This window comes from Chiroxiphia lanceolata, chromosome 4 (assembly GCF_009829145.1).
Source record: "Chiroxiphia lanceolata isolate bChiLan1 chromosome 4, bChiLan1.pri, whole genome shotgun sequence".
In the NCBI taxonomy this organism is placed as follows: domain Eukaryota; kingdom Metazoa; phylum Chordata; class Aves; order Passeriformes; family Pipridae; genus Chiroxiphia; species Chiroxiphia lanceolata.
Genome location: NC_045640.1, coordinates 24467355 through 24492687, shown reverse-complemented (window position 1 = coordinate 24492687; position 25333 = coordinate 24467355). Strand labels below are relative to the sequence as shown.

General features: G+C 40.3%; 1 protein-coding gene across 1 annotated transcript in view; it reads left to right on the top strand.

The window, feature by feature from the left end:
• Nucleotides 1–16511, top strand: part of PDS5A (PDS5 cohesin associated factor A) — a 75602-nt gene extending 59091 nt beyond the window's left edge. The window contains 9 exon segments of the mRNA XM_032685712.1: nucleotides 72–186; nucleotides 3325–3457; nucleotides 4091–4210; nucleotides 5333–5395; nucleotides 9258–9397; nucleotides 10564–10669; nucleotides 13153–13505; nucleotides 14574–14724; nucleotides 15313–16511. Of these exon segments, the coding sequence (XP_032541603.1) occupies nucleotides 72–186; nucleotides 3325–3457; nucleotides 4091–4210; nucleotides 5333–5395; nucleotides 9258–9397; nucleotides 10564–10669; nucleotides 13153–13505; nucleotides 14574–14724; nucleotides 15313–15348 (1217 nt within the window). The 3' untranslated portion in view covers nucleotides 15349–16511.
• Nucleotides 16512–25333: the final 8822 nt, after the last annotated feature.

Sequence of the window (25333 nt, the reverse complement as noted above, 5' to 3'; positions counted from 1 at the left end):
TTTCTTATGATGCACGTGTATGTGTGTAATACAGAGGCAACTTTTTGTTGTTGTTGTTGTTGTTACTGTAGAAAAATTGCTGTCCTTGCTGCCTGAATATGTGGTACCATATATGATTCACTTACTGGCACATGATCCAGATTTCACAAAACCTCAGGATGTTGATCAGCTTCGTGATGTCAAAGAGTAAGTGTCAAGTGATTCTAGAACTGTTATGCTGAGAATTTTTCTCTGCTTAGAAAAAACTGATTAGAAAGAGGAAATATTCGTTTTACTGTTTTGCAAGATACTGCTGATAATCTTGGAAATGTGAAACACTTTAAGCAAGGGAAGAAGTCTTCAACAACTGCTTAGCAATATATTCTGAAAGCCTAAATGTTAACCTGTAGGTTGTACTGTAATATACCAAATTAGTGAGTTGTCTAGGCTTTTTTAAAGTAAGCAATTATGTTAGAGTCTTGGTTTTGTGCCTAGGAATATGTGTAGGACTTCCCAACACACTTAAAAGATGTCAAGTAATGTCAGTTCAAATATTTTGGAACTTACAGAACAGAAAGCTTCTCCAAGACTTAAAATCACAATGCCACTGATGCTGGGTGAGAGTCCTGCCTCATTGAAAATTTTTTTTCCCTCTTCCTATGCAAGCCTACTAGGACTCATTCTAAGTTTGCTGCTGACATTTCATTTGTACTATACATCAGCAGTGCAGGCTTAGTGCTTCTTAACGTATTCAGCAGAGATTATGGTACACAATCCTGTCATACAGAAGCTTGTTTTGTGCTAGTTCCCGTTTCAGACCTTCTTGAATGCCTCAAATAATATTTCATATCTTAATTATAACTTCTGTGTTCTTTATGTCTTGTAATAAACTTTAAAACATAGCTACATTTTAACACTTTTAAAAATTGTTAAAGCATATTTTCTCTCTCCACCCACACAGCTTTGAGTTTTGGTCTTTTCTTGTTTTCATTTTGGTGGAACTGAACTATGTTGTTGCTGTATTAGAAAGCAGGTATGACCACATACTACAATATACATCATCCAAAAAGCGGTTCATTTTTGGCACAAATAGACCACTTCACATCTTAAATTCTTTTTGCACCTTCAGCTGTGGCAGTCCAAGTCTGATTCTTTCTCTAAATGAAAAACTTGGTTTGTTTGGATTTCTGAGTTCCTTGATTCACACCTGGTCAGACCTGAAGTCAGTGAAGACTTTTTAGCTGATCAACAAGTCTGCATTTTGTCCCAGGACTCCATGTTCCTGGTGACATCTGAAAGCATCCTGTAGCATGTACTTTATCCAAAATGCATGGGAACAAGTTCTGATTTGCAGTCACAGAGTTAATACTTTCTTTGAGAAGTGTTCTTTCAGTGCACAGAATTTTTTTGGACACTCCTTATATAGCTTTCCTTTGTTGTCAAATTTCCTCCCTTAAATTTGTCACAGACTGGCTGAACTAGCCAGAAAGGACTGCTCCAAACAAAGAAATACTCTGTATGGGAATTTTGGCAAGAATACTTCTCTGAAGAGTCTCCTGAGATATATGAGAAAAATGTTCCCCATTTAATGTGATACAGTGTTTTCTTTCAACAGTTCTGAGAGTCCTAGTGTTCACTTTTAAAGTGTTAACGGAGATGCTTGCAAACTTGGAAAAGACTTGGCAATGTCTTTTGTAGTTGTCTCCCTAGTTCATCTTGGTTTACATGGCCTAAATACAGTCATGTAAAGTAAATACATGCTTAGCAAGTTCCTTAACCATAATCTGTGCAACTTACTGTTATGAAGTTTTTATAGCTTGTCCTACAGAGGTGTGTTTGGGTTTGGTTTTTTTTTAAATCTTGAGACCGTGTGTTTTTCTCCCTAATTCATATTCCAAAATTACTGAAATGAATACAAAGAATGACTTGACTTTATGTGACTGTTCCTCTAGGTGCATATTTTTTTCTACATAAAATCCTACAGTTGTTTTGGACAGGTCTTGGTCAGAGTTGATAATTACTTATTTCATTTGCTGTCTTAGTGAGAAAGTCAAGCTATTGGAGTTGACGTGAGTTAACTGGTATAGTTTGTTCTCAGTAGTAATTTTTAGTTGACACTGGATTTAGAGAACAGGGATAAGTGTACTATGTTACCAGTTCTGTATTCATCCTGTTCAAGTTCTTGAGAATAGGGAATAGATGGATGTAAATCTGTCTAACAGATTGATTTGCTGTCATCTTTGTAGCTCTTGGATGCAAATCAGAATATAGTGTCTTTTTTTTTTTAACACCACATAACTCTTTAAGTATTTTGATGGAGCACAGCCCTCTGAGTTTTTGAGGGAAATGTACCTTCATCCCTTTCATTACAGTTTGTATAAATTAAGAAGATTTGGGCTTTTTTGGACAGGGAATTCTAATGGTCAGTCATCCTGTTTTTCTAGTTTTTTATTAGCCTATTTCTACAAGATAATCTCTCTTCCAAAGCTTTAGAATTTAATTAGCTACTGGCAAAGCCTGCATTTCTCAGAACCACCCATATGTATTTCCCAACTAAGAATTATTTTAACATATTGTGACTGTTGTTGACCTTTTAGCCACATGCAGCTGTGGAGCAAATGATAGTGTGGATGGACCAGTTGTGCTTTATATCATAATTGAAATTTTTTTAAAATAAACTTTTAGTCAAAGTATAACGTATTCTCACTATAAATAAACCAGATTTAAAGGAAGAAACCTGATGAAAGCTAATTTCATTATATTTGTCTGGGAGAATTTACCTCCCATATGGAAAATTACCAAGAATCTGACCTACTCAAATCTTCGTTCGCGAAGCCCAGCCATGACGACCTACTCAGTTTTTGGGACTTCTCTTCGGTTTGAATTGCAGTATTAAACCATCTGAGGCAGGCAGCTGTCTAGCAATAGTATGATTTGTTGGAGCCTGTTTTGTGTGTGATCATGGTACATGCTTGATAGGGACACAGACAGTGCCTAAGGTAGTGACAGAATTTCATTTGGATGATGATAGCACCAGAATTCTTGTTTCTATTCATGTATGGAAGAGAAAATGTTGATTAGTTGGGCAGTTTTTACAGATGTAATAATAAGGATATTAATTTGGTGGCAGGTTTACTCCAAGGAGTATGATGAAGATTGTGTGTGTTAAAGGTCTAGATGCTGTTTACACCTTTGGATGATGTTATCTGTTTATATCTTCAAATTGATTGTGGTTTCTTAAGAAAAAGCTAGTACTGCTGACAAAATTTTTTAAGGCTTCACTGTATGTAGGAGCTGCAGTATAAAACCTGGAATGTAATTCCTTGTGTATTTATGACATTTTAGGTGCCTGTGGTTCATGCTTGAAGTTTTAATGACAAAGAATGAAAACAATAGCCATGCCTTCATGAAAAAGATGTCAGAAAACATCAAGCTTACCCGAGATGCTCAGTCTCCTGATGAGCCAAAGGCCAATGAAGTAAGAAATGCAATTCACATTAGTGCTGGGTGATGAGCTGAGGGTTTCACAAGCAGTCGATGAGCAGGATTTGCAGGAAATCTGAGAGCAATAGCTCAGACATTTTTATAGTCTTTTAGAGAGACTGTTAATTGCGAGCATTGTCTGTATGTTTTCAGTCTCATTCTTTCAGGAGCTTGCTGACCTTATCCAGTACATAACATGTAATAAAGTTAATAAACAATTTAAAAAAAAAATATTTCTGTTACTACCTGCCTTATTTTAACTCCTACTGTCTAGGTCCCTGCATACATATCTTCTGCTGTTGGGGGAGGAAATACTGTATTGTACAGCTGCTGTTAAACCGGTTAGTTTCTAGAAGAGATGAGAAACCACTTATGGTGATTCAGTTGAGCAAGAGCTTAGGCATGTAGCTTATGTAGAGCATAGGCATGTAAAGTATTACTAGTTTTTATAAACAGTGTCATAAGAAAAATGAGGAGCCAATTTTGTGGTTAATGATGTGATTACAAAATACGTCATTAGTGGTGGTTATTTAAACACATAAACTTTTTAAAGAACTGTATTCTCTGTACACTGTGAAAATAGTAAGTAATTCCTAAAGCATGCTTTTCTTTTTTTTTTCCCCTTCAGAAACTTTACACAGTATGTGATGTAGCACTATGTGTAATCAACAGCAAAAGTGCTTTGTGCAATGCAGATTCACCAAAGGACCCTGTATTGCCAACTAAATTTTTTACACAACCTGAAAAGGTAAATTCGTTAGTTTAATTTCTGAAGTAATAAGGGGAAATACATTGATTTTTATAATTGAGAGCTAGTTATCTCCGTAACATACTGAGTGAGAAAATACATCTTTTATCATCAACTATTAATTTTTTAGCATCAGATGTATGTTATGCTATCTGTTTATTAAGAACGTGAGGCAGAAATGTTTTTAACCAGGTGAGAACTGATTGAAATAAATACTGATATGTTAGCACATGTTGCTGAATCAATTAATGTGTTTTGCAAGTGCATCTGAATATGTGAGCATATATGTATATTCTGAATGTATATCTGAATTGGAATGCAAATCAGACAAAAAAGGGAACTTTTTTTAATGTTATCTTTGGTATGTTTCTATCTGTCGGTAGCTTGTCAGTTTGGCTGTTTTGCTTGCTGTATAAGTCAGTCCTCTTATTGCCTAGTAATAGTCTTGGCAAGTGCAACTCTGCTGTCAGCAATGGCACTGCTGTTCTCCAAGAGGCACACTTCTGAAAAGTAGAAGTGGAACCCAAGTAATTCTCTGGATCAGACATGATGTTTTCATTGTCCGGGAGAATATACTTGCTGACACTTTTCAGTGCCTTAGATTTTTTAACAGCCTTTCCAGAGTCTGTTTAAGGTGAATCTGGTTGCCTGTTTAATTATGAAATGGCAGGTGCCATGTAACAGTGAGCTGGTGAATCTGCTTCATTAAGATTCGGGGGTTTGGTCTGTGCAGACTGTATTCAGCGTGACAAAGGTAAAAACTTTCAACTTGTTTAGAGAAAACGAACCTCTTTTCAGACTTCCCGTTAAAAACATGCAAGTGAACAGATAGGGCAGTTTTTCATCATCTCAAATGATTCATGTTCACTTAAGAAGGAAAAATGTTAATCCTAACTTCAGGTATGACATACTGTCATTCAGTAATGCTCACTACAAATCTCCTCCAAAGTACTAGTTAGACCTGTCTTTAGTAGATGGATTCATTTGTCAGCAGGTTGCATGGTGTGAAATATCTTTAACACTAGACAGTAGCTTGTAATTTGATAAGTCAGTTGGGTGTATATAAAAAAACAACAGCAAGATTGAGACATCAAATACAAACTGATCTTTCCTTTTATACAGGATTTCTGCAATGACAGGAATTATATTTCAGAAGAGACAAGGGTTCTTCTTTTGACAGGAAAGGTACTGTATTTTGTCAAGTTACAAGTCTTTGAATATTACTTGTGATTTCTGAAATGTTCTGGACTGCCATAGTTTAAAAATTATATTAAGAGTTTGTGTACAGTAATTTTTGATTCTTTTATTTGGTTACATAATTAATGCCTTGAGCATACTACCTGGTGAGTACACAACACCAGGATTGTTAACTGTGCACTGAGACACCGGTTCTTGATTACAATTTTTTCCATTATTGCCATAAGTGTGGCCTAAAGTTATGATGCCTATACAGAATTGTGATACCACCAGCATTAGAGATCTTAAATTTTCAATCGTAATATTTTTAATATAGCTATTAATGCTGTTAAATTCATCTACAAATGTCTATAATCTTTTGAACATATCATTTTATTTCAGGGAGTCCCTTCCAACTGGAGATATTCTATGAATCTAACATCCTATATTTGCATAGCACCTCTGGGAGAGGCTTTCCAAAATGTAATGCAGAATTAGGTTCAATACAACAGTAGGAAATATCATAGAATCGTTAAGGTTGAAAAAGACCTCCAAGATCAAGTCCAGCCTTTGACCAAACACTACCATATCAACTAAACCATAGCACTAAGTATTGATCACTTCCAGTGATGGTGACTCCACCATCTCCCTGGGCAGTCCATTCCAATGTTTGACAACTCTTTCAGTGAAAAAATTCTTCCTGATGTCCAGCCTGAACCTCCCCTGGTGCAGCTTCAGGCCGTTTCCTCTCATCCTGTCGCTCGTTACCTGGGAGAAGAGAGTGACCCCCACCTGGCTACAGCCTCCTCTCAGGCAGTTGTACAGAGCGATCAGGTCTCCCTTGAGCCTTCTTTTCTCCAGGATAAACAACCCCACCTCCCTCAGCTGCTCCTTATAGGACTGGTGCTCCAGGCCCTTTGCTAGCTTTGTTGCCCTTTTCTGGACTCACTCAGCATCTCAGTGTCCTTCTTGTAGTGAGGGGCCCACAACTGGACATGGCACTTGAGGTGGGGCCTCACCAGTGCCAAGTATAGAGGGACAATCACTTCCCTTTTCCTGCTGGCCACACTATTTCTGATACAGGCCAGGATGCCGTGGGCCTTCTTGACCACCTGGGCACACTGCTGGCTCATATTCAGCAGCTGTCAGCCAGCACCCCCAGGTCCTTTTGCACTGGGCCACTTTCCAGCCACCCTTCCTCCTGCCTGTCCCAGCACTTGGCCTTGTTGAACTTCAGACCATTGGCCTCAGCCATTGATCCAGCCTGTCAAGATCCCTCTGCAGTGCCTTCCTACCCTCCAGCAGATCAACGCTGCCACCCAACCTGGTGTCTTCTGCAAACTAACTGGGGATATTTGATCCCCTTGTCCAGATCATCAGTAGGGGTATTAAATAGGACTGGCCCCAAAGAGGGCCCTGGGGAACCCCACTAGTGACCAGCCACTGCTGGATGTCACACCATTCACCACCACTCTCTGGGCCTGGTCATCCAGCCAGTAAAGAGTGCACCTGTCCAGGCCATAGCTGCCAGGTTCTCCAGGAGAATGCTTTGGGAGACAATACCCAAGGCTTTACTGTAGTCCAGGCAGACAACATTCCCAGCCTTTTCCTCATCCACTAGGGAGGTCACCTAATCGTAAAAGGAGATCAGGTTGGTCAAGCAGGACCTGCCTTTCCTAAACCCACACTGACTGGGCCTGATACCCTGGTTGTCCTGTACATACCATGTGATCATGCTCAGGATAATCCATCCCATAACCTTCCTGGCCACCAAGGTCAGGCTGACAGGCCTGCAGTTCTCCCAGATCCTCCTTCCAAACCTTCTTGTAGATGGGTGTCACACTGGCTAACCTCTAGTCATCTGGGACCTCCCCTGTTAACAGGACTGATGATAAATGATGGAGAGTGGCTTGGCAAGCAATTCTGTCAGCTCCCTCAGTACCCTCAGGTGAATCCCATCCAGCCCAATAGACGTGAGCATCTAAGTGGCACACCAGGTCACTAACTAGTTCCTCCTGGGTTGCAGGGGATCTATTCTGCTCCTCATCCCTGTCTACTAGCTCAGGGGCTGGGTAGCCTGAGTATATCTGATCTTTCTGTTAGAGACAAAGAAGATATTAAGTACCTCAGCCTTTTCCTCATCCTTGGTGATGGTGTTCCCTTCCACGTCCAATAAAGCATGGAGGTTTTCCTTGGCCCTCCTTTTGTTGTTAATGTATTTGTAAAAACACTTTTTATTATCTTTCATGGCAGTGGCCAGATTGAGTTCTAACCTAACTGTTATATTTACATATTTGTGATATATTTAAATATTGTATTTATATAGTTATAAAGCTGCTGTAGAAGTAAACACTATCTATTTGGGGTTCTGTGATACAGTGGTGGTGGTTTAGATCTTGCTACAGCTGGTGAATTGACTGATGTGATGAGGCTGAGTAGGCAGCAGTAAGTTTTTTATTTTGTCTCTGGAGAGGAGTTAAGGAAGTTTTCATAACTGGCACGTCACGTTCTTAATGTAATTTTACATTTCCTTAGAGACATAAGTTAATAAATTAAGACATTCCCACAAGAAAAAGTCATTCCCATGTGTGGAAGTTATGATGGAACAGGCAGGAGAAAGAGATTACAGACGCTGAAAAACATTTGGCTAACAAAAAAAAGCAACAATCTCTGTAGAAGTGACCTGTTGCTGGGTGCAGGTTCAGTAACTGCACCATTCTAGTGCTAATTCTGTGCAGCATTTACTTAACATATTACTCTTATAATGCAATAATTTATTTGCTCAGTTTACTACATGTCCAAAGAAGGACAACAAAACGAGTGAAGGGTCTAGAGCAAGGAGCAGCTGAGGAGAGCACAAGTCTTACAAGGAGCAGCTGAGGAAACTGGGGTTGTTTATCATTCTCCTCTTTTAACACAGGGCTCTGGGGGTCCCAGAGCCCATCATCAGTATTGAAGACAGAGGCAAGGATGGTGTTAAATGTTTCTGCTTTGTCACCCTCTGCTTGTGAGGTGACCAGCCCCATTCAGTAATGGCACAGTGTTCTCTCTGATCCTCCTTTTGCTATTAACATATTCGAAAAAGCCCCTTTTGTGTCCTTCACAGTGCTGGCCAACTTGAACTCTAATCAAGCTTTAGCCATGTGAATTTTCTCTCTATAGTGGTGAACGGCACTGTAGTGTACAGCATTTCTGTAGCACTCCCATGTTGTCTGTCCTTGCTTCCAAAGGCTGTACACTTTCCTTTTCTGACTAAGTTCCAGAAGAAGATCCCTGCTCAGCCAGGCTGGCCTGCCTCACTTGCCTTGACTTTTTAGACTTTGGAATTGCCTGCTTCTGCACTTTTAAGAGATGGTTCTTAAAAAGTGGCCAGCATTCATGGATCCCAGTACCTTCAAAGGCAGATTCCCAGAAGACCTTACAGAAGCCCAAAGTCTGCTGTCCCCATATACAGGGCCAAAGTTGGCCATAAGGCCGAGGGCAGTTGATCCAGAAAGATCCTATAATTCCTTGTAGAATTACTCATTGGTGGTGGTGTCCTGGCTGAGTGGTTGATAGTAGACTCCCACAATATCTTCGTTTGCTTTTCCCTTCATCCTTACCCAGAGGCTCTCAACTCTATTACCTAACATTTTGGCTGTTGTTGAAACTTCTCCAGCTGCTATCCCTTCAAAGTATGAGAAAGAGCAAGGCAATTGATAAAGTGCTGTTAAATTATGAGAAATAAAAGTAGGATAGACAGTGGGTTTTAAGTAAAGATGAGGTCTGTAGCTTTAAACTGATGGCTTTGTGATCAAGACTTTTAATCCAGAAAAAGTATTTTAAAATATTCAAAGTACTTTAAAAATGGAATATTGTCATTTTCTTCCAGCCAAAACCAACTGGTGTATTAGGTACAGTAAACAAACCATTATCTGCAACTGGAAGAAGACCATATATTAGAACTACAGGATCAGAGACTGGAAGCAGTGTAAACTCTGAGCTGAGCGCTTCTGCAGGAAACAGGTCAAGGTAACGGAGTTTGAAGTTTCTTTCATCAGCTATTTACTTCCTTTACTTGCAAGTTTTAGGACAGAAGATGATTTGGTTTTAAAAAATATGTTAGTTCTCAATAGGTAAAGTCTCCATATTGGTTCAGTTTATGGGGTTGGGGTCTTTTTGGGTGATTTTTCTAGAAGATAAAAATTCAGTGCAGTGTTTAGCTGTGTCTTGCCTGTAATTGCATATAATACCACAGAGGAGACACTATACTGCCTGAAATTTTGGTGGTTAATACTCATTTTTACATCAGAAAATGTATTAATTAAAGAGAGCAGCCATAATTAGTGCTAAAAAGATTTTGCTACTTGCATATTTTTTATGTATAAATTCTGATTAATCCTGATTGGTAACAAGCAGCTTTTTTTGATGAAAACTTTGTAGATTAAATATTCCGATCTATTTAAGATTAAGAATGATTAAAAAGAGCTTGGCGAAGCAGACCAGGATCTCAGTGGAAAGACGCAACATATGGTTGCAATATTCAGTGTGTCTTTTAGTAAGCATTATTTTTATGTGAATCCAGTTTCAAAATTTATTGTAAATCTGGAGAAACAATTTACAATTTCAGATTTTAAAATTGTTTCATTTGTTTTACAATTGGCTACCTGACTAAGATAAAGGGTTAAAGAAAGCAGGGAAAGTCAGCTCTAGCTGCTACAATTCATAAGGCCAAAGGGAAGTGTAACTCCATTCAGAATTTGTTTCGTAAGTGTGCATGATATATATTGTAATAGTCTTGTTTATTTTTTTTTTAACTATTTTGGTTTTAAAGCTATTATATGTTTGTGTAAATTAACTTGAAGTTTTAGCACTGTTGGTGTTCATTCTTCTTCACTACCTTTTCTAGTATCAACTTTTTCTGTCTAGAAAAAGAAACACAGCCTCTTTTAGAGCTCTGGTCTTAAGTTTGCAAAAAGCAAGGTGGTGTGTCTAATGAGGGATTTGGCTCTGTTCCTTTCAAACCTTTCCCATTTCTGGGAAAGAAAATGTAAATGTGGTCTCTGGCAAATTCAATTCTTTTTAAATTAATTTAACTGGTTTGTATTGATTCCCCCCCCTTTTTTTTAAGTAATTCCAAACATTTTTCTTGTTTTCTTTGTATTTTGGTTTTATTTTGTATTCAATTATGCATCCAGGGAACAAAGTTCAGATATATCAGAAACTGGGGTCAGTGAAAATGATGAAAATCCTGTGAGAATTATTTCAGTCACACCAGCAAAGACAGAACCTGTGAAAAACAAGGTATGTCTGGGGATTTTATGGACTGTATGTCTGTAGTAAGGTTGGCATTGGGGGTTTATTCAGTACACGTCACTGCAGGTGGTCTCTGAGGAACTGGTCATATCCAGTTTCATTTCATATAGTTCTGTCGGTTTTTTTAGCCTGAGAGAAGACCCCATAGTTTTAAAACTGCTGTTTATTTTATCTAGAGTAATTCCTAGAGCTCATGTGAATGGACTTTGTTCTGTTCTAAAATTCCAAAATATTCCCACCTTTAGTCTGTGTTTTCCAACATAAGTAATAGTAAGGCTGGTATTCAGAGTGAAGATTCACATGTGTAGTAGCTTTAACTGAAGATACTGCCAGGAAGATGTCAAGTGGTCCTATGGCATGAAATAAACATCTAACTTTTGGATCTAACTGAAATGTTACTTAAACTTTTTAAAATATTTTTATGCTTCTCCCCCCTTCCATTAGAGAGAGAACAACATGTGTAAATCATCATTTTTTAACTTCTAAAACATACAGTAGAATGAAGTTTAACACAGTTGAGTCCTGCACCTGGGATAGATTAAGCTCAAGCAGCTGTACAGCACGCTGGATCTGCCTGGCTGGAGAGTAGGTTGGCCGGGAAGGACCTGGGGGACCATTTCCCGTGGACAACCAACACAGTGTGGGTCAGCAGAGTGCCTTGGCAGCAGTGAGGGCAAGCTGGGTCTGGGCTGTGTCAGCAGGAGCATAGCCAGCAGAGTGAGGGATGCCGTTATCCCATCCCATTTGGCATTCAGTAGGCCATACCTGGAATGTTGTGTCTGGAATATTGTATCCTCTCCAGTTTGACATGGATACTGAAAAACTGGAGAGCTTTGCAGGGGGCCACCAAGGTGATAAAGGCTTGGAGATGTTGTAGTATTGAAAGGTTGAAAGTGTTGGGTTTGTTCTGCGTAGAGAAGAGAAGCCTTGGAGGGGATCAATCAGCCTTTCAGTATCTAAAAGGTATTTATGGAAAAGATGGAAGCATTCGTCTCAAGGCTGCATGCTCACAGAACAAACGGCTACAGCCAGTTGCTTCAGGGGAAATTCTATCTGGATGCAAGTGAAAAAAAAATATTAAAAAAATCTACATTGTGATAGTGGTATAGGCTGCCCAGAAAAGTGGTGAAATGTCACTGTTCACAGCTTGGCTTGTCAAGGGCCCTGGATAACCCCCGAGGCCCTGCTTGCATCAGAAAATTTGACAAGATGGTTTCCGAAGATCACTTTCAACCTGGATGATTCAGTGATTTAAAATAGATTTTTGTAATAATGTAGGGATACTCAGATGGATTATGCTGTACACATTTTAAGAAGTTAAATATCTGCTCAGTCTCTTTTGATTAGAAGAAATCAGAGTAATAAGCAGGTGTTTTTGATTTTATACCATCACATAGAAAAGTTAGGAAAAGTGTATATAAAGTAAATTTTCAAAAATGCTTTCCAGGTTCTTGAAGTTGAAATTTCAAAGAGTGGTTATCTGTAAAGTTCTTATGAATAGCAATTGTAAATGTCTGCTATGAAGCTGCTAGAACAGTAATAAAGATTACAGAGACTGCCTGACTCATTTGAATGCTTAAGAAATAATGATAGAATGTTAAACAGAAAAAGTCCTTGGTTCAGACACAGTGCTTAGAATAATGAGTGACGTTAATTGGTTTGTTTGAAATTGCTAAGTCATCCCAGTCATACTTCTTTAGGACCCTTTTCTCTACCCCTTCTCCTAACTGTTTTGGAAGTCAATGTTCAAATGAAGGCTTAGCATCCAATTCCTTCCTCTTTGTTTCCATGTGAATACTGCTCTGTGTAGAGATGTACATTGCCACCACCCTTTCTGTTTCATATGTACAGATGTGGCTTCATGGTATTGAATCATGTCCATTGCCTTATTCACTGTATGGAGAAAAACGTGCATGTAGGCCATACCTATTCAGGCATGACTGAATTAACAAAGACTGCAAGATTCATTTATGGTTTGGTCTTACTTCCTTTGTTCCCTGTAAGCCTTGAGTTTTTTTTACTGGCACTTAGGACTTCGGTAATCTGCACCATTACTGAATGTTGGTCTCAAAATTTGCACATATCGAAGTAAATATAATTTGCTGTATTGGAATCATTGTTTTTGTTCCTCGGTTCTCTCCTGTCATTTGACAAAGAGGCAGTAAAAGGAGCTTGTCCAGAAGAACCATCATGGGAGGAGCTGAAATTATTAGTCTTACTGTAATCTCTCTCTCAAGAAAGGTTCATTGGGTGCAGATATTACGGATGAATCAGAAAATCTTTTTGCAAGAGGAATGTCCAAAATCCCATGTAGTAAAAAACTTCTTACTAAGTCTAAGACCATGTGATGTGTTTTATAAGAACACTTAAGAAAGTTTAAAAACCCTCTTATTTCTGTTGGAGGGAGGTCACAATTTGAGTTTGCCTTTGGGAATCTTTTTTCCTTCACATTCATGACTTTTATTTTCTAGGAGATTAATTCTGATCAGGCTACACAAGGAAACAGCACTGAACGTGGGAAAAAAAGAACAGCAACAGCATCTGGAACTGAGAATATTCATCAAAAAACAGAAGAAAAAAGTGTAGATGAAACAGGCCCATCGCTAGCAGCAAAAACCAGAAGAGGGCGACCAACCAAACCGGAACCTCAGGGTACCACTGCAAAAAACGAGGAAACAAACAAACCACCTGTCAGGGGAAGGAAGAGAGCAGCAGCCAATCAAGAAAGTCCAGGGAGTTTAGAGGCAGGTAATGCCAAAGCACCAAAACAGCAAGACACAGCGAAAAAGCCAGCGGCAGCACAGAGACAAATTGATCTACAGAGGTAAAAACAAATAAATAATGAAATGCATCAGTGGGGTGGTCCTTTCCTGTCTCAAGACCCTGCATTTGCAATTATAACAAATCTAGAATAGCTGAGGGCACAACTAAACCACAGTGGACACCATGATCCACCGTGTGTCATGTTGAGTTCTGACTTTCGAAGTAAGTGGGGGAAGGCAGCTGGAATTGGAGAAATTAATTTGTTTAATTGGAACAAGATAAACTTACCTGTTTCCCCCAGTTTGGGTTTTTTGTCTGTTGCATCCTGGTTCCCCTTACTAGCATTGCTGTGTGAAAGAACAAAGAGCTAAAGATTTTTCAGTGCATTCATTCATACCAGGTACACAGGCATTCAGGTACTCTGCTCTGCTTCACTTTGATAGCAAAGACTTGATAAATTACTATCTTTAATGAACAGAAAAAGATTGTAATTCTAACTGTAACTATTTTCTGGTCTTTTGGGTCTGTGCTTGTTCAATATTAACAGGATTTTAATATCTATTTTAAGTAAATCAAAATTTGAAACTGCATAAACTACAAAACAGCTCTTGGATGATAATTTATTTTTCTATATTCTGGTGTTTAAACGTGTTGATTTGATTTCCAGTGTAAGCAAATTATAAATGTGCATAAACACTGAGAAGTTTGTTTTGCTGGATCTGATACATTAATAACTTCAATGCAAAAGTGGTAGAGCAGTAAGGTCAGCAAAACAGTATGCTGTAAAAAAATCACAAATTAATCTAAAGGAAGAAAATATAATTGGAATAGTTTCTATCTGAAGATTTCGTTAAGTTCAAGATCTTGCAGAGAACCTTGATCAAAAATAATTAATTACCTTTTCTTCTCAAAGCAAGGTTTATACAGTAGTAAAATGTTCAGTCTGTGAAGGGTGTAATGTTTGTGTACTGCTTTGCAATGCTTGTTTTATACAACGAATTAAGTCTTCAGAACAAATTGCACTATCCATAGCCTTTAATAAACCACTTGTATCAGATAGCATCTTTAAAATATGTAATGTCTCAGTGTTTCTTGGACAAAATACCAAAACATTGTTAACGTTTTTCAGAAGCCAGGTGCTTGGAAGTGATGGAGATTCACTGTTGGAGATAGACTCAAGTCCAGAATACTCCCAAAATGCAATGGATCTTTTTAAGGCCTGTGGGAGCAGCCAGGAAGATACTGAGGATACAGAGATAGCAGAGGGAGGCTTCCTTAAGGTGTAGCAGGCATCTTATATAGGACAATTCTCTGGGTTTTTTATTGTAGCTTATACAGTAAGAAATCAAAGAAATTTATCATCTAGAAAAAAATGTGTGTAAAAACAGCTGTGTCTGATAGGGTTTTTTTTGCTTTTAAGTAGAAATATACAAGTTACTGTAAATACTTGGAAAACATTTGAAGTAGTGCTTGTTCTGAAATAAGATGGGCTATTTTTATAAACCTGGGTAATGATAGTTAATTAGAACAAGTTCCTGTTCTTATTCTCGATTCCAGTGAAAGCAATAGATAACTGTATTTTTGTTTATGCTGAAAAAACATTACTCAGTTGTGGAATTACGAAATGCACAATTCGACTTGTCTGTTTCAGAGTTTATCAGGAAGTTGTGCTGTACAGTAACCAAATTCAGCTGTATTCAATTAATTATGTAATTGTGGAGAAGAGATAAGATAGAGTTGGAAGAATCACAGTATAAAGACTGTAAAAGCCAAAATGTAAACAATATTTGGTAGGATTTGATTCTGAATCAATTGTAATTTCAATGTCCTTACAGTTAACTTCCATTTTCCTTTCTGCCCCCATATAGGTAAAAAGAAAACTTGCTCGAAAAGGGAGGAAATGAAGGCCAAATAAAGGCATGCTCCAAGCTTCTGCAAAACTAGGATTCAGAAATTTCCTGTACAGGAACTGAAATTACTTCAAAACACACAGCTTTCAGCTCTGAAACCAGAAGGAAAACTATGCTTCCCTTTCACATGAAATTAATCCTTCTCAATGGAAATGTAAAGCAGAAACTCTTGAGAAAGAGGCTAAAAGCATCTGTACTTATTTCCCCAGAGACTTTTTTTATGAAAAGTCAATAATTAAGCAAATTGCTTAACACTTGGTTCCAGTTCCTGCATTCTGGAGTTTAAAAGTGTATTTACACCATTAATTTTCATGCTGCATTTTTTTTTAAAGAAAGTCAGAGAAAGTCCTTACACTGACATTGAAAATTCATGATCCTAGAGCCAGGTATTCCCATGTTTCACAGAAAAGGTAGAAGTCTACTGAATGGATTTTAAACAAGACTAGAGTCAAAAAAAAAACACAAAAAAATTTTTTTGCTTTACCTTTGGAGACTGTTTTATGTATAATTCTTTCTGCCTGCCTACTTTTCTGCAAAAATAAGATGTACAGATTTCAGTTCCCTGCTATGAAAAGTCATGTGGTGGCAATTTTATAAATGTTGCTTTCTGATTTTTATCAGAGTGGGAAAGTAATCACTTAAAATTATTATTAATTCGCAAGTAGACATTTCATTTTTTAATTTCCCCCTCCATTTTAGTTTAATATAATTTGCAATAATTGTACATATTGATGTTTGTTTTATAAAAACATATATCACTTTTAAGTGTTTTTACTCCTGCGGTTCTGTTGGAATATTCTAAATTTTAAAGGAGTAAAGACAGTCCAGCATTTGATTTTATAATGTTTGTCACCAGATTTTTATTATTGATGTAAAGAAAAAAAAATCAATTTTTAAAAATAGTTGGATTTTGGCAGCTTTGTAAGGAAAGTTGGAAATGTTTAGGATTGCTCTCAATTTTAAGCATTGTGCTGATTGGAAGTCTGTTTTGCATTTTGTCTTCCTGTCCAGGCTCATTTTTTAATGTTTATTTTAGAAGATTGTTGCATCAATATTATGTTTCCTGGCATTGTTCAGCATAGATACAGTGTACACTTTTATGTACACATGATCATATTTAAGTTTGTTGCATAAAATAAACGCTTCTAGGTGTCACATGGCGGTCTTTTTTTAACTTTTTTTTTTTTTTCTTTCACAGAAAACAAATTGCTATATCTGTGCATAGACTTGGACATTCATAGAAATACTGTACGGAGCAAAGAAGTTGTAATGCAGACAGTTACGTAGCTTAAGAGACAAGTTTTTTAGGTAAAGTTACAGTGCTTTATCATGTAAAGGGGGTTGGTCTGCAGAGTGACAGTGAAGAGTTTGCTTTGTTTCCCAGTGCCTCAGTTCCCCATTTCTCTTCTGCTAATTGTTTTGAAATCCCTGGATTCATTATAGAAGAGCTGGATGCTGGTGACATTAGTTAAGGATTACTTGTCCTCCTAAAATGGGTTGTGTGCTCTTGAACAATGACTAAGTCTTTCTTACTGAGTGTAACAATGTGTGTTATTTTTCCTGTCTAACAGAAAATGAGACTGTGCATAAAGTGGTGTGTGCAGCTCTCCTTCTAAAGCAATCTGTGATGCTTTGACTTGAGGGATTTGAAATGCTTTTTACAGAGGGAGACCAGGAGATTTTAAAAGCATTTAATTACACATCCATCAGGAGTTTGATTTCTAAAACTGAAATCATTTCACAAAATGGATTTACTGACCATAATGCAGTTTCTTCTTAGGCTCTGGTCAAATACTTCTCTCTCATGAAAGTTACAGCACTTTGATTTAAATTAATTTTAAAATGTTTTAGTTCGAAGTTTTTGGGAAACCTGAAAAAGAAACTTGCTTTTAGAAATGAGTTCTGGTACCTAATGGTGTACCTCTAACAGTGATTTGAAATCTGGACTTGACAAATCTTGCAAATATTCAGATTCATTTCCAAAAGCTTTGATTTTTGTGAAGTGGATAATTTTTGGATTTTTCCTTTTTTTCAATTTTGTTCGGTTATTAATCAGTTCAAATGTCAAGTTACTCAAGGAATCATGATAGAATAATTTCGGTTACAAGGGTTTCAGAAGGTTCAGTGCCATGCTCAGAGCAGGGTTTGCAGTTGTCTTTCTGCAAATGGAGTTATGTAGAGTCTCTTTCTCCTGTGTTTTTTTAAGTGGACATCTGAGTTACTTCTGTATGTTGATTATCAATGGAATCATTTGGTACATTCATGAAGTAAATTATGCTGGGCAAAATGCAGCTTTGAGCCAAAATGCAGTTTACAAAAACTATAGGAAATGTCTAGTGGTGATCCACTGGTTTCTTTTCAGAACTTAGCCCAGACAAGGTTATGTACAGCATTTCTCTGCCTGCTCCCACTTTTCGCTTGCCAAAGTCCTGAGAGCAGCCGTGGTGCTGTTCAGAGTTGCCTCAGTGATGGACACCTTTCTGTCAGAGCAGTGTCCCCGAAGGCCAGGGGACACTGAGCAGTCACAGCACATTCATAGATAGAATCACAGAATGTGCTAAGTTGGAAGGGACCCAAAAGGATCATCAAGTCCAACTCTTAGCCCTGCACAGGACCATCCCAAGAGTCACACCATGTGCCTGGGAGTATCATCCAAACACTTCTTGAACTCTGTCAGGCTTGGTGCTGTGACCGCTTCCCTGGGGAGCCTGTTCCAGTGCCTAGACCCCACTCTGGGGGAAGAACCTTTTTCTAATATGCAACCTAAACCTCCCCTGACACAACTTCAGGCCATTCCCTTGGGTCCTGTCACTGGTCACCACAGAGAAGAGATCAGTGCCTGTCCCTCCACTTCCCCTCACAAGGAAATTGTAACTGCAGTGAGGTCTCCCCTCAGTCTCCTCTTCTCCAGGCTGAACAGAACAAGTGACCTCAGCCACTCCTCATATGGCTTCCCCTCATGGCCCTTCACCATCTTCATTGCCCTCCTCTGGACACTCTCTAAGAGTTTCATGTCTTTCTTATGTTGTGGTGCCCAAAACTGCACACAATATTCAAGGTGAGGCCGCCCTAGTGCAGTGCAGAGCAGGACAATGCCCTCCCTTGACCAGCTCAGCCTGGATACAGAAAGCACAGACATCATTTTTATACCTACATAATTTACGCATTGCTAGTACTTATGAGGCTTTAAAAATAAACTCTGTTGAAGAGCAATCAGAATAAAACTGGAGAATGGCAGGCACATTATTAAAAAAAAAGGTGTATGGGGTTGTACATGGCCATACATGGGTTTTCAAATGTTTTACATCAGAATGAGGATTTTCTCATTGTAATAAGGAAACTGATGCTCCGAGTTTTTCACTTGTTAATGTGCGATAAAGAGAAAGCCCGGTAAAACCCAGTCTTTATGGCTTTTACCCAGTGTAGGATTTAGAGGTGCTGAGTTTCACATTCAGTTACATAGTTAGAGCCAAGTTCTTACCATCTTTAAGTTCTCATCTTCATAGAAGTGTGGCTGTGTTTCTTAGCAGACATACAGTTCTTTCTGTTTCTTTGTGTTTTCTGATGCCTGGAGTGCATGGCTTTCATCACAGTAAGACAGGAAGGCTCTTCTGAGAACATACTTTGTCACATACTAAATTAAACCTCTACCACTCAACAAAACTAAATCTGAATAGTTGTTTTGGATAAAATAATAATGTTGTCTAGAGCAATCTTAAACAGGAAAAACAATATGCATTACAAACCTTTTCTGCACATGCTGACAAGCCCTGTAAGTTTTAGAACTGATAAATAACAAAACCTTATCTGAAATGCACTTCCAGCTTTTAGATACTTGGCTCACATTGTTGGACCAAGTTCAGCATTAAACTGGCTCTTGAGTGTCAAATTAACTAGTGGGGCTGTCACAGCTGAGCTGTTTCCTCTAAAGATACAGAAAGTTATGGTATCACCAAACATTTGCAATATGTAGGAAACTTGCTTCTTAAAGAAATCATCCATGTGGAACCTAGTTCTCTTGCATGTGTGCTCCACTACTGTATTTATCAGCAGTCATAGTTCTGTTTGTGCTGGGAAATCAAGTCCCAAATTGGTGGTCAAGGAAATAGCCCAAACTAAAACTGGACTATGAAGTCTACTTTCCAGCCAGGCTGCAGGTGTGCATAGCTGATAACCAAGCATTAGTCACAGAGTAACTGGTCTCAGCCCAAGGAACAGGTTTGCACAGGGAATAGCAAGGTGTTAAAAGGCAGTAGCAAAGTTCTTCTGTACAGCAGCACTTGGTGGGTCCCTTGAAGCCTTCCCCTGCTTAAATTACTGATGAGGAGGGAATCATCCTGCTGATGAGTACCCCAGGTAGTCAGACGGCCAGAAGAAAGCTTAAACAGTAAGATAAAATACTCTTCAAAAGCCAGCAGCAGCTTCTGTTCTTTAAGTTTTTAATCCAGACATTCCCTGGATCGATTTGCCTCCATTTCTGGAAGGCAGCAAACAAGACCAGACTTCTCAGGAGAAGAACTTGGAAGTCTGGGTACACAAGCAGAGGTGATTGCTGACAGACTCTCCCTTCCGTGCTGCACAGCATGAGTCAGGAGAGTGGGTCCAAATTTCCTATTCCTGTAGTTTACTACATGAGAGACCAAAGGGTGTGAGTGACCGAGTTTCTCCCTTCAATCTCACACTCTGTGATCTGCTTCTAACTGCAGGTGGCCAGTTCCACAGCTCCCATCAGAGATTCCTTAGCACCGAGTCAGTGTGGTGACCCACAGGATGACTGCTTTCACAAATCTGACTCCCTGGTATACTTCAAATTCAGAGTAGGAACATCCCTCACTCCAGGGAAGTTCGCAGCCTTATTTTTTTGCAGTCTAAAAGGAGATGAGCAAGTTTTTGGCATGTGCACCTGCTTGTAAAGAAATGAGTGGGACCACAGGCAAAAGCTTGTTGCAGTCCAGACAACCTCCTGCTTGCCTGGGCTGCAAGAGCCGAAGGCACAGCCATGTGTCCTCCAGTAGTTGGTAGGAGCAGCATCGCACCTGAACTCAGACAGCATCACATGCCAAAAGGTGCTGTGAGCATGTTCTTTGCCACCTTGGTATCATATCAGGCAGTGTGCAGTCATCATACCACTGCCCTGAAAAAAGTCTTGTTAACCTGATGGAAACACCTTTCTGACCCACAACAGGGCATCTTCTCCCTGCCTAGTGAAAGTCATGACAAACTTATCAGGGGAATGTCGGACAGCAGTGGCAGGTGTTACAAGCCAACAGGAGGAAGTCAGGCTCACAGTGACCCCTTCAGCTTTGGCAAGAAATGATTCTAAGAAGCCATTCAACTCTGAATCTGGAAGATTCCTCAACTGACAGCTACATCCATGGTCAGCAGAGCGGAAACGTCCACGGGCAACACAAATGGACAGCCAACAGGAGAGACATGTCTGTTTTTCAGTGGGAGCACAGAGGTTATCCAAGCTAATTTTTAACTTGCTGAAGTCGTGCTGGCAGCAGTGCAGTCTCAGCAGTGTGCCAGCTCAGGCAAGAAGCATGACCAAATCGCTTTGGTACATTGGGCGTCCTCCTGCCACCCTGCCAGCCACGAGAGCTCAGATGTGTGTGCATAACGCTGCAAGACAGGTGTGTTCTAGAACAAGAAATACATGTTTTGCTCCTTAAGTTCAGGCATTTAATTCTTCTTTAATTGCCCTGGAAACAAAAGTTGATGTGTTGACTATGATGCACCAAAGCTTCTGAAGAAAGAGATGGTGGGTGATTATGGCTGAGTTTCTCTTGGGTCCGATGGCTGTAAAGCAGGTGGGGAGTCACTGCATGCGTTAGAAACTTCATAGGCAATCATCTGATTTCTTACCTTGGCATGGCACAGTTGCAGTAGCCAGCGTCTGGCTGGGCAGTGGGCAAGTAGTCTTGCACCCTACCCCAGGGAAAGCTGGGACAGTCAGAATATTTTGCTCTGTGGTATGAGTGAAAACTGAGAATACCATTTACTTTGACATATATTCAGGTGCCTCTGTATCATTCATCTCAGTACTGCCCCCAAACCAGAAACAAGCCAGGTTTGTGCTGGTGGCCGAGGTCTGAGCCATCAGTTATGTGCTGTCTCCAGAGTGCATGCAGGGTGCCCTGTGCTCCCTGCTGCCCACAGATAAGGTCTTCTCCACTTCCTGTGAAATCAGCAGAGGCTGTCACTACTCAAGTAATTCAGGACATCACCTCTTTCCATCCCTGAGTGTTCCCAGGAAAGGAGAGAGCAGTTTGTAGTCTGGATAGATTATTCTGGATGGTGGTAGCAGTATGTTTATCTTTCCATATACTGTTACACCAGGACAGGATTCAGGCTGGGACATGGACAAGGAAGCTGCTATGCACACTCTTGGTGTGGGCATGACCACAATAGTTCTGTACCTTTCCTCAGTGCCCTTTCTGATCCCCTTTTCTCAGTCTTCCAGCTGCAGTACATTGCTTCCCAGCTGTTCTTCCAGACTCCCTTTGCTGTATCCAGCTGTGCCTGCATGTTGATCTTCTGCATTACCTTCTCATTTCCGTCTACATGAGATAAGCTTTGACCATAAAAGGATTTGGGGAGAAAGCAGACTCCATGCCATGATTCATTTCTGATGCTTGTAGGGGGCCTGCACTTCACAGTTTATCAGGCTCTGCTTTAGTAACAGGCTTTTCAACTCTGCTTTTCCCACAAAGACCCGACATTCAGAGCAGGTATCCTCCCTAGGTCAGCACTGGTTGCTGCTGTTACACCCTTTGTCAGGTGGGGTGTTTCTCACAGTGCACCTACCATGCAGGTTCTCTAACTTGTGTATTACTGTGCTGTCACCCAGCCTGTGAGCCACACTGTCACCTCAGGAACTGCCTCAGAGTCTGTCAACATGCACTGAATAGCCAAATCTCCAGATGCTTGAGGAAAGTTTTTCTGGTCGTCTGGACTATAAGAAGCTATCACAGGAGATCCAGCATCCCCCCACCCAGAAGGAGGGTGTATTTTCAACCCTTTCTGGTTTCCATGGTGTGTGAATCACCAAACCCTCATACGCTGTACACAGAAGCTCACAGTGGCTTTTACAGTCCTGTTGTGTTGACCATGAGGCAGACACGGTCATCTCTGTGGCTTTCCCAGTTTCAAAGCCATTTTCCTGGTGAGATTTTAGAGTATCGGAGTATTTCCAGGCCAAACTTACTCCCAACCACTTAATACCAACCTGAGATCATGTCCCCTGTACATGACCTGGTCACAGCTAAAATGCCAGTTGCTGCATCCACCCCCTTGACTCATCCTCCCCCCAGGCTGTCTGTAAACTGCTGCTCCCTGAGGCTTTTTTTGTGCCTGTGGAAAGGGGATGGACACCACCAGTGCTGTGGCACCACTGCATCTCCTACACAGTTTTTCCAAGCATGTTGTGTCTGACCAGCACAATGCTTTCCCACATAACCATCAGGTATTAGATACTGTTTGGCTATTTGTGAGGGCACTTCCACCCCCAGAGCTACAAGCACAGGTGTAGGGGCCTTCCTATTAAATTTTTTAAGACCGACTTGCCGTCTTGTGCAGATCTCAGGAGCTCAAATCTATTTTTTATTTGGTCACTCTTCATTGCCTTGAAATGGTAATGGGTTCCTCCTCCAAAAGACCACTTACCCAAGTGCCCAAGCCCCTTCCCCCTGCCACATGGGAACTGCACGACATGCCAAGGATACTCTTAAGTCTTTGCCAGGGGAGCAGGGCAGGGTTCCTGCTCTAAGCATTTCCTTACATGAATTGTTTCTTGAGGATGGTTTTGGATGTTGCCCAAAGCAGTTGGCCAAGATGATACCAGAATGTAATTTGATTCTGCATCAATGAGTTGTTTCTTTCCAAAACATCGTAACTTTAAGACAAAATGTGGGTTAGTTTTTTGTTGGTGTTTGGGTTTTTATTGGTGAGGGGTTTTTTTAACCTTTTTGCTATTGAGAGGGCTTTGTCATTTCACATCTACAGGATGTGGCCCTTTTGTGTCTCTTTGCTTCTTTTGCAGCAACATTGAACAGACACAGACCCCCTTAGTCCACAGTTGCTTGTGTGGACAGCCAGCTGCCTCCAGCCCAGCCCATCGGAGCAGGACCTGGCACTCCCACTCCATGTGCCTCCTTCAGCCTGCTGGTGACACTTGGCTTAATGCAGCCCAGGACAGTTTGCTGCCTTTTTCAAAAGTAGAGGTTAGTGGCTCATGTTCAACTTGGTCCAGACCCTGAATCCCCAGGTTCATCTCTGCAGAGTTGCTTTCCAGTTGCCCCAGCCTGTACTGGTGCCTGAGATTGTTCCTCCTCAGGTGCAGGACTCTGCTCTTCCCCCTGATGGCTCCTCACAGATGAGAACCATTCTCAGGTGAAAAGAATGGCACTTGAACAATACAAAGAACAACTCTTTCCGTCTGTTTTTAAGAACCTTTTGGGGTTGGTTTGTGCTTTTCTATTTTCCCCCTCTGCCTCAGTATAGTAACTTTTGGTAACTACTTTGTTCATACGTCTGCTGCTGAACAGTTCTCTTTCCTGACAAGTTTGGCCTGGAGACAGTTTACCCTAGCATTTTTGATGTGGTTCAGACCACTGAAGGACTTCAACGTGGAATAAGTTACAGAGGGCAACATGTATGCCAAGCAAAAGAGGGAGAACATCTGTCCCTCTTGCCCCCATCCCAGCAGGTTGTTCACCTGTAGGAAGTTCATATACAGGATTAATTTCTTGTTTCCTCTTTAACAGTAAAAGCCATAAATAGCAGGTGTTTTCATTCTATTAGAACTGACAGCATTTTAAACCACTTTCTACACAGATAAATCACTTCACACACCATAGTTTTTCACAGCAAGGTGAAAATGTGATGGCCAGCACAGCCAGTAACACCTGGGACCTGCTTTGTGTCTGGTGTTTGCTCTTCAGCCTTATGCTGAGGGAAACAAAGTTTTGGCCATTACATCATTTCCAGTGCTCGCTCTTTGTTATGGCTGACTGCAGTGTGAAATGGGACCAGCCAGTTCCAGGCCTGGTTTTGAACCAAAATCCATACTGGAGCACAACTGGCTTTTATCTTTTTGGGCTGTAACCAGTAAAATGTTTCTGCTTTAAGAAAGCCACCCTCCTACCCACCTCTGCACCCAGGCAGCAGGTAGATGTTTAAAAATGGGGACAGCCAGTTTTGCCCTGAAACAGTAACATGGCTGAGCTGCAGGGAACTTCCCAAACCTCTTAGGATCAGCAGGAGCTTTGACTACTCACTGTCTATCACACTCTTAAACTGCCAGCTGTGAGAAGAGGATTTGGCAAAGATGGAGGAAGGGAAAAGACCAGGGCAGGGAAAGCAAAGCACTGTCCCTTTTCCCAGCCGCTGTAGGTGCCCTGCACCACACTTGCAAGCGAAGGCAGCTGTACATGGAGGACTTGGGTTGCTAAAGGGTCTGGTGGCTCAGGTAACATCAGCATAGAACAGCTTCTCTCCCACCTTTCCCCCCCAGCACCACCACACTCTTATTTGCCTCACCATCGATTACCCTTTATTTTATATGAGGTTGTCACAAACCCACCTAAAGACTTCATGTATTTCAACACAAAGCAGCCACTAAGTGAAGCAATGTAATTTATTTGACATTATACCAGACACGGGTGCTCCAGATCCAGACTTGACCTTAAAAACAATTTAAAATCCTGGATTTGCTGTATTGGAGGTATCAGTTACCCGCCTGAGAGCCAAATGTGTCAGTATTACAGCCACTGAAACAGAAAAGTAAGTACAGGACGAGTCAAGCTAGCAAGCACCATCAGTCCATTTCAGCTGTGAACTCGCTTCCAGTTTTGGGGGGCTGGAAGAAATGACAAGGCTGTTGGACAACTTCACAAGTATTTCAGTATAAAGCAGCTCTGTTACTCATGTCAGTGTCTAACTACAGGAATTAGGAAATATCGATTTCATTTTTTTTTTC